This window comes from Euleptes europaea, chromosome 8, assembly GCF_029931775.1.
Source record: "Euleptes europaea isolate rEulEur1 chromosome 8, rEulEur1.hap1, whole genome shotgun sequence".
Classification (NCBI taxonomy): domain Eukaryota; kingdom Metazoa; phylum Chordata; class Lepidosauria; order Squamata; family Sphaerodactylidae; genus Euleptes; species Euleptes europaea.
This window is the reverse complement of record NC_079319.1, coordinates 74,774,970-74,788,366: the sequence shown is the minus strand read 5'-3', so window position 1 is coordinate 74,788,366 and position 13,397 is coordinate 74,774,970. Positions and strand designations below refer to the sequence as shown.

General features: G+C 41.5%; 1 protein-coding gene across 1 annotated transcript in view; it reads left to right on the top strand.

Moving 5' to 3' along the window:
• Positions 1-13,397, top strand: part of F13A1 (coagulation factor XIII A chain) — an 85,165-nt gene that overhangs the window by 44,525 nt on the left and 27,243 nt on the right. The window contains exons 7-8 of the mRNA XM_056854154.1: positions 64-238; positions 6,105-6,243. Coding sequence (XP_056710132.1) covers positions 64-238; positions 6,105-6,243 — 314 coding nt within the window. The remainder of the gene's footprint in view (positions 1-63; positions 239-6,104; positions 6,244-13,397) is intronic.

Below are 13,397 nucleotides of genomic sequence, written 5' to 3'. Positions count from 1 at the left end.
TTGTTCAATACATAGGAATGTATATGTCAACAATGAATTTGTTTATTTCTCACCCTCCTTCAGATCAATTCTCAAGATGACCAGGGTGTGCTTGTCGGGTGTTGGAGCAATGTTTATGATTACGGAGTCCCACCATCCACCTGGACTGGAAGTGTAGACATACTGTTGGAATATTATAGTTCTAAAGAGCCGGTGCGGTACGGCCAGTGCTGGGTCTTTGCTGGAGTCTTCAACACTTGTAAGTATGAGAAAAGTGTGCCACAAGAACGGTATTTTGTGGCATGTGCTTTGTTGCCCTTTCATTCTCAAATGACCCAAACAAGAGATGATGTCATGACTGCGAGAAACTAGAAATGTTGTGAATAGAAATACCAACCAGGATGATCCTGAATGGTGGGAAGATGGGCTAACTTTTGTGGTTGGGCAACTTCCCCTCTATGCATATGTCTGCAGTGTCCCTCACTGGCCCAGCCTCTCCTGCTTTCTTCTGCCTTTGGAAACTGAGCCAAAAGGCACCAGAATAACTGTTGGATCACAAGGTTGCCAACCATTCCAAAAGGTCAGAAATGTTTAATTTACAGTGTTTACAAATGGGTGCTGTTTGCATCAGATTTATAATAGTCAATTTCCAACCGCATATCCCCAATTCCTGATTCAGTCAGGATGACACTCTTTATACTCCCTTTATAAAGAGTAATTTCCTTTATTTTCATCCACTGACTCTCAGCTGAAAGTAAATGTTATGATTGTAGATGGCAGAAGCTGAAAATGTTTATGCTTTTGATTTTGCAAAGTGTGTTGGCCAAAGCTAAATATCCAATATATTTGCTTGTTTTTGAAAATGAAGATGTTGGAATGTACCTCTCTTTATAGACATATATTTCTTCCTGTGGTTATGAACACAGATACACTGAAACAATCACCCTGTTTATGTCACAGTTGGCAGAACTCTAGTGCAAACCTGACTTCTACTCCATACACATGTCAATATTAGTAGGTATTGCCAGCCATTGAAAATGTGTGCACCTCTTGGCTATTCTGTCTTCTTCTTGCAGTCATGCATTAAAAAAAACCCCATCCATCTCAAGTGGTGGTATTCTTATAATGTTCTATGGCACAGTCATAAGTAGACAAGCTTTGTGTGTCTCTTGTTCCCAAGGCCTCAGGTTCTGCTAGGGTTGCTAGCCCCAGGTTGGGAAATACATAGAGATTTTTGGGGTGGAGCCTGGGGAGGGCAGGGTTTGGGGAGTGGCAGGACTTCAATGCCATAGAGTCCAATTGCCAAAGCGGCCATTTTCTCCAAGTGAACTGATCTCTATCAGGTGGAGATCAGTCGTAATAGTGGGAGGTCTCCAGCTACTACCTGGAGGTTGGCAACCCTAGGTTCTGCACCTCCCACACTGTACTACAATGGGGCAGAGAGCTATTTACATCTGAACGCAGAATTTGATAGAGCGGATTGGCACGAATGCTGCAAGGACATGTTAAGGCAAAGATCCAGCCGTGTTATGGACTTCTGAGCTCATGTTCCATTATTGATGACTTTAGAAAAGTTTGGTTTGCCATGGCCTTCCCCAGTCATCCACACTTTACCCCCAACAAGCTGAGTACTCATTTTACCAACCTCGGAAGGATGGAAAGCTGAGTCAACCTTGAGCTGCCTACCTGAAACCGACTTCTGTTGGGTTCGAACTCAGGTCATGAGCAGAACTTTTGACTGCAGCTTACCACTCTGCGCCACAGGGCTCTCTCTCTCTCTCTCTCTCTCTCTCTCTCTCTCTCTCTCTCTCTCTCTCACACACACACACACACACACACACACACACACACACACACAATAATTTAATTTCAGCTGAGCTCCAGGGGAAAAGTCCACAGTCTCCCAATAACAGCTATATCCCATACTGTATTCATCTTTTAAACAATATGTGCATCATTTACTATGTATATATCTTACAGCCATTACCTCTGGGTTAGTTTTCTGGTATTTAGAGCTTCTAGCGCTTTTTGGCTACCACTATACAACTTCTCAAGGTTAACATATTGAATATTTTGGGACAGTCATCTGTTAAAAATGCTAAAACATTTTGAAAAAGAAGGTGTGAAGTCATTAATCTTGAAATTGTCAGCTGAATTATTTCCAATGAACCTTGATGGCTCATGTGCTAGGAGTCTGGGAGGGCATTTGAATTAAGCTTAATCAATAGGTGCATATGGTATTGGATGCATCTAAGCAATTTGTCATCATACGATTAAAATGAATGAGCAAAGCGACTCTTCTTCAAGAAACACTGTAAGCACATTAGGCTAGAGAACATGAACTACTGCAGGAGTGTCAGCCTGAAGGCCTAACCAGACTCTTTATGGGTTCCCAATGTGCTTTTGGATACTATTGCACAACTGTTTAAACAACCCTCTGAACTAGGATGCCAGTGCTTTTAATAGTGTAAAAGGGATAATTCAGCAATAGCTGCTGCCATATGTCACCATATAAAGCTCTCCTCTCCATTCCTTGTTACAGTTTTGGTACTCCTACACTATGTAGTAACAGCCTGAATAGCCCCTGACTAACCTAAGCTCATCAGAGCTTGGAAGCCAAGCATGGTCAGCCATGGTTGGTGCTTGGATGAAAGACCACAAAAGAAGACAAGGGTTTGCTATGCAGAGGAGGGCAATAGCAAACTACCTCTCCTCATCTCGTCTTGAAACCCCTCAAGTCATGGGATCACCATAGGGTTGCCAACCTCCAGGTACTAGCTGGAGATCTCCTGCTATTACAACTGATCTCCAGCCGATAGAAATCAGTTCACCTGGAGAAAATGGCTGCTTTGGCAATTGGATTCTATGGCATGAAGTCCCTCCCCTCCCCATTCCCCGCCTTCCTCAGGCTCCACCCCCAAAACCTCCCACCAGTGGCAAAGAGGGACCTGGCAACCCTACGTCACTGTGAGTTGGTTGCAACTTGATTGCACACAGTTATTATCACATCATGTACTGGGAGAGTGTGCTACTCAGTTTTACTGATATGTGCAACTGCTAGTTTTGCGTGGATATATAATGCTCATATTTTCAAGCTTTGTCATTCAGGAATCATACTGGTAATAAAACTGGGTTTCCAGTTTTGAGTATCAAACCTGGAATATATGCAAGTGGTCTTATTTATGCAAAATAGAGATCATACATCCTGAGAGGATCACGTAGTGTATTCTCCCCATACATGAGGCAGGAGTGCCAAAAATATAAGTAGTGAAAAGGGCTTAGCAGTGGCTAGAATAGGAGAATGGCACTGCTAATTGGACAGATAGAAGAACAGATATAATGTGTCTGCACCTTTATCTCTCAATATAAAGATGCATGCCAGGGCCACAAGGAAAAAAAGGCTATTTAAAACAAATGTTTAATGGAAATGGAATTGATACTTTGGCATCTAAATCTAGGGCCCTTGAGTCCATGAAGAGCACATGTTTGCATGCATGATGCTCTGACGTGTCCTGATAAAAGATCTTAGGTAGCAGAACTGGGGTGTGTGGGGGTGTGTGGATTCTGCCACACACCTTGGAGTGCTATTTACAGGCAAACAATAGTGGCTACAAGGACAAGTAATCTGATTTAGTCCAAAGCAACTTCCTATATTCACTTCAAATAGAAATGATTATTTTTTTTAGAAACCTTTTAATGCGTGTGGACTATTTAATTTGAAGGTTGTAATTAGCTAAGAGTCAAACAAGAGGAAAATGCGAAAGTCTTTTGTTGAACAAATCTGCTTGTAACTTTTCATCTCTCTCTGTCTTGTCTCTCTCTGTGCTGCTTTACTGAGTGACTTTTTGTAGCTTCTCCCTGACTTCTGCTGTGTTCCTCAGTTATCTCCCATCTTTGCTCACTTACTTCGTTTTACATATATTGATACATGGACTGCATCCTGGCCATCTGTTTGGGTGGTTCAAAGAGAGACCCACAACAGCCTTTTGACTGAGCGATAAGATAGAAATATTTTTATTTTTAAAAATAAACTGTATGATTATTTTCAAAGTGAAATCCATAAACAATTCATAAATGTACTAAAATAATAAAACCAATACAAAGCACCAAACACTAAAGTTTTAGCAGTATCATACACTAAGGCAGTAAAACAGGTGAGAATTCTCTATAACAGAAAAAGTGGTTGCGTCTGTGCTTTACATTTTTATTGTACCGTCCTATTTATTATTATTATTTCTATTTCCATTTGTTACCCCGCTCTCCCCTGCCAAAGCCAGGCTCAGAGCAGCTAAGCTGCTCCAGTTCTCACTAACTCTGTTAACTCTTTGATGAATCTTCTTCACTGGTATGTAGGACTTAAGCATGCTTTTCACGGTTAAATCCTGAAATTTAATATACTATAGCATTGGGTTATTTCAGGACTTTGAATATTTGGCTTAAACTATTGTAGGTGTAACTATCAAATGAAAAAATACCTCTTTCTTTTTAGGAACGGTTCCTTTCAAATAATTCAAGAGGGACAGTTTAGGAGCTAAAGATAAATTTATCATTAATAGACTGGGCTATTTGAGTGTAAAAAGGTTTTGCTTTTTACAGAGCCACCAGCAATCTTCAGATTTTCCAGTTTCTTGTCCACATTCCTGTTACTATAAATCTTTGCTTGGCTGTGGGGAGCGAAATACCACTGTGAACATATTTCACAGCAGTACAACATTTCCGCAGGACAACAAATAAACATCTTATGGCATCAGGACCATAGAGCCTCTCTCTGTAAACCTTGCATTTTAGAATGATTATAGGCTGTATAGATTACGGTTTTTATACATCCATGGACACCCTCTCATTCAGTTTAAAAAAAAGGCACCTACAGAGGCTTACCCCAAACCAAAAATACATAGATGACTACTAAAAGCAATGAAATAAATATCACAGCAAAAAGAAGAGACAGTAACAATAGAATGAAAATATGTGCTGATCTAGTTGGCCCCTGTCTGTCCACATACTTCTCAGGAAAGGAAGAGATTTTCTCAGATCAATACTGAGAGTCAGTGGTGTTAACCAGTATCAGACTAGCAGCACAATCCTAAACAGAATTACACCTGTTGAAATCAGTGTATTTAGAAGGACATAACTCTCTTAGGATGGCATTGCTAGGCCAGAAACATCTAGGTTCAGAGGATCTTGGGCAAGATACTCTCTTGTAGCCTAATCTACCTCAAAGGAGGTAGAGGATAAAATGAAGGCGGGAAGGACTATGAGAGTTACCCTGGGTTCTTTGGAGGAAGGCTGGGATAAAATGAGATGGGGGGGCAGTTGAACATGCTTTGGGGGTAAGCCCTGTAATGTGGAGGCAGGGGTGACCAATGGAAAGTGCTGCTTCTGGTAATGACTAACCAATAGAACTCCAGTAGAATGAATAAGCAATAGAACCCCAGTGAAATAGTGTATTTAGAAGGGCGTAACTCTCTTAGGATGGCATTGTCAGGCTAGGAACCTCTGGGTTCAGATGATCTTGGCCAGATACTCCCTTTTAGCCTAATCTACCTCAATTTGGAAGGCTTTAAGAGGGGAGTGGACATATTCATGGAGGACAGGGCTATCCATGGCTGTTAGTCAAAATGAATACTAGTCATGATGCATACCTATTCTCTCTAGTATCAGAGGGGCATGGGTATTATATTAGGTGCTGTGGAACACAGGCAGGATAATGCTGCTGCAGTCATCTTGTTTGTGGGCTTCCTAGAGGCATCTGGTTGTGTGACTGCTGCACTTGATGGCCCTTGGTCTGATCCAGCATGGCTTTTCTTATGTCCTTATGTTATTGTGAGGATACAATGAAGGAGGGAAGGACCATGCAAGTTACCATGAGTTCTTTGGACGAAGGCTTGGATAAAAAGAGATGGCGGGCAGTTGAACATGCCTTGGGGTAAGCTTTGTAATGTGGAGGCAGGGGTGACCAATTGAAAGTGCTGCTTCTGGTAATGACTAACCAATAGAACTCCAGTGGAAGAGAAACATGAAACATATCTGCTCATAGGTTAGATAATTCAACTACTGACCCATTGATGCAAATGTCACCAATATTTGCTTGAACAAACTTCTCCACCCCCTTTCTGTTCTTACAGTTTTGAGATGCATTGGAATCCCTGCAAGAGTCATCACTAACTTTTCCTCAGCCCATGATAATGATGCCAATTTACAGCTGGATGTCTTTTTAGATGAAGATTCAAAGGTGGATAATAAACTCACAAAAGACTCAATCTGGTAAGTTTTTTTTTGGAAGCGCTTGACTCGGTAAAATTTAAATCATAACCACCACCAAGGCATAGTCTCCCAATTCCTTATACTCCTCTGATCAGTTGCTATGGGAGGAGGATACCTTGGTTGCCTATATTTAAGAAGACTTGCAAAACTATCCTATTTCCGAGGGCTCCTAGTTGAGTTGGTTGTGTACATAAACTGCTTTGGAGTCATTAATACGGCTGAAGAAGAGTTGTCAACTCTGCTTATTCACTGGTGGATGTAGGGTTGCCAGCTGTGGGCTGGGAAATGCCTGGAGGTTTTGGGGGTGGAACCTAAGTAGGGTGAAGCTTAGGGTGGGGATGGACCTCAACAGTACCATAGAGTCCACCTTCCAAAGCAACCATTTTCTCCCGGGGAACTGATCTCTGTAGCCTGGAGATCAGTTGTAATCCCAGGAGATCTCCAGCCACCACCTGGTGGTTGGCAACCCTAGGTGGCTATGTTGTTTCCATCTTTGTGATTTTGTCATATTCTTGTTGCTCTGTTGGCATATTGTTAGCCACCTTGAGTCCTTGGGGGAAATTGGGATATTAATATGTTAAATCTATCAATAAACTTCCACTTATTGATGGATGTATTGATTGTTGATAATGTAGGAAGACAGTGCCTTATAAAACTGGATGATTAATATTCTGGCTAGTAAGTTGGATTCGACTGATCCAGGGTCCAGGAACAGCACCTCTGTAGCACACCTTGATCCCAGGTAGGGTGGAAGCAGCGTGAATATGGGAGATGACAACAGGTGTAAGTTATGCCCGCCATCTCCTCCCACATTGACACACTCAGCTGATTTGGATTCCTTGGATAACTTGGGTGGTGAACCGGTCCTCCCAGTAGAATAACTGCCCAGTGTGCCACCAAACCATCCATTGAGTCATGTGGAATGGCTTGTTCTTGTTCCTCCACTGTGTGTGTTTAATGATGTCCTAATCCTTTCGTTTTGCTGACTCTTTCAAACTAACTCAAATTAAAGTAAATGCAACTTTCTAGATCTCTGTCAGCTAAGGGCAAGCATTACTGTGGTTTAAATCTTGTTCTCTGTAAGCCTCCTTTAGGAGGCTTAATTACTTTTTGAACTCCCTCCCATCTCCTCTCCTCATAGGATATTTATTGCTACATGATGCACACGACCTCTTGGGGCACACATTAATTTAACCTATAGTTCTTTTTCCATTTCTCCTCTGTGTCCTTTCTCTCCATTTACTTTCTATTGCTTTATGGAAGCTCTCTCTGTGTGTATTGTGTGATTTTAATATTGCTTTATAAGGCTACATTCTGGATATTTTATCATCCTTTTTCATCTTTCTCGAGGAAAGTGGATAATGCAGTGGGCTGGATCCTGCCAGCTTTTAAACACAGTCACCTAATTCCCCCCATTACTACAACCCCAATCCCATGTTGCTTTTCTCTGTGTAGGTCCCATGATCCCTAGCACAGCCATTTTTGTTGTCAAAAGGGACCCTCTCCTCCCTCTTTCACCAGCTGAAAAGCTGGTTGGATCCAGTCCAGTATATTTTTGTTGTTTCTAAACAACACTTCCCTTACAATTATATTAAAAGTATATTTAAAATCTTGTTTGGTATTATTCAGAGCTGACTTTCAAACAATCCTGCTTTTAGCAATCTTCTCATCCAGGAATTTAACCCAGGTCTCTTTTTACTATTAAGCACCCCAACTGCAGAAATATGTTGGAAACTCCAGAATTCCAGTTAGACAGTCAAAGCTTTGGATGCAGTTGAATTTCTCAAGCCTGTTGGTTCAACTCAGAAATCCCCATTTCAGCTGAGCCAACTGAACCCATGAGTCTTATTTTTCTGCCATTGTTGGTTTCTTCATGCCGAATAATTAAAATTAGTGCGTCTTTCAATACTGTTTTCATATATTTTGCATATAAATGGCCAAAAATTATTAAAATAAATGTAATGGCATAAAAATAGCCCAATGGAAACTATTTGGGAATACCAGCAAAAATAAATGAAATAAAATAAATGAGTGGAGCAAAAAGACTCCCTGTGACAACAAAACAAAAAAGAAACATATATGGGAATATTGATGCATCCCTAGCCAGGGCCAGCTATGAAGACAGGGATGGGGGACTGTTAGCCACAATGTACGCTAGGTAGGGAAAACCGGAACTGTGCCTATGAAAATCAAAGTTCATAGTACCTATTGGACTGGTATCCTAAAAGACAAAGAAGAGCAAGAGGAAAGCTTTTAAATTAGAGCAAAGCAACGGTCTTGCAAGCTTTGAGAACAAAGCATTGTACAAGTAGTTAGAACACAAGATGTATAAGATAGAAGCATACCCCAGGTAAGGTAGAATAGAGAGCTGGGTAGGTGGCCATCTTGAGAGACTGTTGATACAACTAGTCACCCCCTTCCTCTTATCTCATTCCAGTCTCTGATTTGGTAAATGTTAATGGAGTGAATCAAAGGTTAAAGAGAACTGAAAGAAAACCAAAACAGGCTCTTCATTTCCCTATCAGAATGATGACCATGGTGATGGAAGCAATAGTAATGAGTACTCTTCTGTGGTACTCAAAATGTTTCACATATATTACCTCAGCAACTCATAAAATCTAATCAAATAGATCTGTAGTATTATCCCCATGTTATAGAAAGACATAAATTCATGCTTAATCCCACTTAATCTATATGTTGGAGCAGACTGAAGGGGTAAACTGAAGTGATGGAATTCTGGACTAAACCATTTCAGACTGCAGGTAGCAGGATATGTCATATTTTTAATGCATATAATAATTCAGGCATATAGTAATCCAGTACACCAAGTAGCTGGCTATGCCAAACCTGTTTCCCTGAAGTGCTATCCTATTACATGCAAGACATTATGTCAAAAAGAAGTGGCTCCACACCTGCAATTTGAAATGGTATAGTCCAGAATTCTTTTACTTCAGGCTACCTCATTTGGGGCAATCTGTAGAACAGCCAAATTCTTGGTTGGGCTGATATTTGATCTTGAGGAAATGTTTACACTGCGCCTCTAAGCAATCGCAGCGCTATTAGGTGAATATGCTTTTGAAAGCAGGGGCATATTCGGATAATAAATGCAGGTTTAGCCATTATAGAAGTGCTTGTGTAAACAATGTAGTCCTCTTTTTTCCTTTCAGTTGGCTTTGATTGTCAGGCATGAAGACCACCTGGTTGTTGTTTTTTCAAATACCCCTATTGCTTGTTTAGTTTGTTCGCAATTATTTTAGCAAGTGTCTCATGTCCCCTGAATTGGTCTTGATCTGTGTAGTGATTCCTGCATTCATTACTGCCAGACTCTGTTTTCAGTGTAGCTATTAAATCTTCCATTTTAAGATGATATAAACACCCTCAGTGGAGGGCATGGTCTCATTGACCTCTGTGTCTGTTGACATTCATTAGAGATGCAGAGCATCGTCTCCCACTAAACCTACACAAGTGAATGACATCTAAAGAGCACATAATCAAATGTTTTTGAAAGAATCAGTGTGGTGGAGTGGTTGGATTAAGATCTGAGAGATTGAGATTTGAACCTCTAATGTGCTATGGAAGCTCTCTAGGTGGGCTAGTCATCCTCTCTCAGTCCAGCCTATATCACAGGGTGGTTGTTGTGATGATAAAATGAAAGAGGGGAGAGCAATATTGCAAGCCACAATGGGTCCCCATTGGGGAGAGAAGTGGGGTGACCTTGGGCTAGTCACACTCTCTCAGCCTCACCAACCTCACAGGGTGTCTGTTGTGGGGAGGGGAAGGGAAGGTGATTGTAAGCTGGCTTGATTCTTTCTTAAATCAGCATATAAAAACCAACTCCTCCTACTCCTACTCCTCTCCTCCTCCTCCTCCTCCTCCTCCTCCTCCTCCTCCTCCTCCTCTTCTTCTTCTTCTTCTTCTTCTTCTTCTTCTTCTTCTTCTTCTTCTTCTTCTTCTTCTTCTTCTTCTTCTTCTTCTTCCTCCTCCTCCTCCTCCTCCTCCTCCTCCCTTAATTAGAAGAACAGCTACAAGACAGTTTGCCTATCCTTATGTGCACCCACAGGGGAATGCTGAGTGTATTCCAAACATATGTTTAGTTCATATCATGTGATGGTGAAGCCCAAAACTATTCTATGTGAACTGAGCGTGCTCCCTAAGGCAATTCCCAGCATCCCCTGTGATGCACAGGGATTCTGTGGCAAATGAGTGGATGCTCCTTGGCAGGCTAGTCAATGGAAAAAGCTAAATTTTAAATCCACTCTCAGCTATCAATATTGCCAATTGCTACGCATGGCTCAACTGTCATCTATCAAAAACCACACAATATCAACTGCCAGATAACAAATAGGAAAATCAAATTTCATTCGGTATCAAATGTATCTTTTCACCCTTCAGAGAATCTTCACCCTCAAAATGTGAAGAGGAAAACTTTGAGAATAATTGGGAGCAAATTCATTTCTGTTCCAGCTCTGACTGTATTACTCATGATGGTCCTGTCTATTTATTCATCTCATGCCATTTTTAATATTCCACCCTGACTGGGCCGTGAAGTGAATAGCCACTCAGTTCATGTCAGTAAGGTTTTAAGTGCTGTAGGGAATGAGATCTCCAGTTCTGTGCAACCTCCCTGTCAGTACCGATCTTCCAAACTCACCCTGAAGTGCTTCTTTCCTGTTCGCCAGCCACCACTAGCAAGGCTCTGCAAGAACCATTGAATATGTAGCATTCCCAGCGGTATCAAAAATTGATGCAGTGTGCCTTGAATAATTCTCCTTTTCCTGTTGCCCTGCTTCATTAACTCGTCTAACTGACAAGTTTCTCCTTCATTCTGGCTTTCATTTCCACTTCGAAATGTCTTGTTAGACATGCCTCAGATCTCACTGACTTCTCTTGTTTGTCTTTCTTTTCTCCACCTGTTATTAATGAAACAGCCTGAGTTTAACAATCTTCATATTTGCTGAGATGTTATTGCTAATATTATAGGATTGAGGAGACGTGGCTGCATTAATATAATTATCTTTTTATCATCTGGGAGGGAATGGATACTTTTTTAAAAAAAGGACATTTCTTCCTTTCTGCCCTTTTCTTCCCCTTCTACAATGGATCAGATCTCTTGAAGCTTGTCTGAAAAGTGTCTTCAGGGCTTTTTCTCCCTTGTTTGTACTTATTCTTGAGCCCTAATAAACCAATGGAATGAAAATCATAGCTTCAAAAGTTTTTTTTGTCTTCAAAATGTTTTTGGCAGATTGTGTATGTGATGATCCTATGGTGTTTTTCAACTTCGGCTGCATAGACTGCATTTCAACCCTCAGAGCCTGTTTGATTACTGTTTCAGTACATGGCAGCTGCACAAAGGGCAAGAAATTATAAATAAAGCCCACACCCTCTAGCAATGGTAATCTACTCAGGGAATGGCTGACAGTACCTGCCAATTAGAAAAAGGGCCTGCTGATAGTCGCTGAACATGTGAAAAGTACTTGTGTGCGTGTGTTAAGTGCCTTCAAGTCGCTTCTGACCTATGCGACCCTATGAATCAATGATCTCCAAAACATCCTATGGTTAACAGCCTTGCTCAAGCCTTGGAAACTGAGGACTCTGGCTTCCTTGATTGAGTCAATCCATGTCATGTTGGGTCTTCCTCTTTTCCTGCTGCCTTCCTAGCATGAACGTTTTTTCCAGTGACTCTTGTCTTCTCATAATGTGACCGAAGTTCGATAGCCTCAGTTTAGTCATTTTAGCTTCTAGGGAAAGTTCAGGCTTGATTTAATCTAGAACCCATGGATTGGTCTTTTTGGTGACACATCTTTACACTTAAGAATCTTTTCTAGCTTCTCATGGCTACCCTTCCCAGTCTCAGTCTCCTTCTCATTTCTTGGCTGCAGTCTCCCATTTGGTTAATGATGGAGCCAAGAGGGCTCCATCAATATCCTCATTGTCAACCTTAAAGTTGTGTAATTCCTCTGTCATCATTACTTTCTTCTTCTTGGTGTTCAGCTGTAATCCTGCTTTGGAAATTTCTGTTTCAACCTTCATCAGTAGTTGTTTCAAGTCTTCGCTATTTTCTGCCAGTAATGTGTGTCAAATCCCACCAATTCATTGTTTATTTCTAAAATCGACTACTGTGCTGAATAATCCACAGGTTCTTGTAGAAGTTTCCAATCAAAAACAAAACATCTCAAAAAACACTCAAGTAAAACAAAAAATGCAAATGAAATTAAAAATACAAACCAGCAGAAGACAAATAAGAGAGGCTGTGGCTCAGTGGCAGAACATATATTTTTTTAAACAGACGGTCCCATGTCCAATCCCCTGGATCTCCAGTTAAAAGGGTCAGGTAGGAGGTGAAGTGAAAGACCCTGGATAGCTGCTACCAGTCAGAGTAGACAATGCTGACCTTGACAGGTCAAAGGTCTGATGTGTTATAAGGCATCTGTAAGTGTTCGTGTGGTTCCTCCAGCTCAACAACCCAAGTCCCTCTTGAGTAAACATCTCCTTGAAGACACATGAGAATGAACCAGAAGCATCTCTCTCAGTAGGGAGCTACACATTGAGGGCACCACTATCAAAAGGTCCGGATAGCCTCTCATAACATTGCAGATAGCCTATGCAGAGCTTATCCCAGACAATTTGAAGGTGAGGAAAGACCTTGGCACATGCATTTAGCTTGTGTGCAATGCCTTGGGAGTGACGTGAAAACTCTGTACATAAGCTCAGAGGTGAGCTTATGTACAGAGTTTTCATGTCACTCCCAAGGCATTGCGCACAGGCTTGGCTTAATGGGCTTTTGGGTGCTGCTGGTAGCAATTATGGATGAAAGCGATGGGGACAGTGATGGGGAAGAAGAGGAACACTGAATCTGTGCAGGGAAGATGCCACAAAACAGTGCTTGACCAGTGTGTGGCAATAGGGATTCAAGTAGGCACGGATATATCAGCTGATGCTGGTCACTCTTCAGTACTGTACAAATGCTGTGTATACTATGCTGTGCAATTAAGACTTATCGCCTCCACTGCTGGAATCGAGCTGTAATGTCTTCTTTGCTGGGTCAGTGTTTCGGGCCTAGCATAAACATGTCTCCAGCTTAGACTGGGTTCTAGCAGTTTCCTGACTCATAGCAACAGCCACAAAAAGCCTAGCCTGTTCTGTCTTCCAAGCAT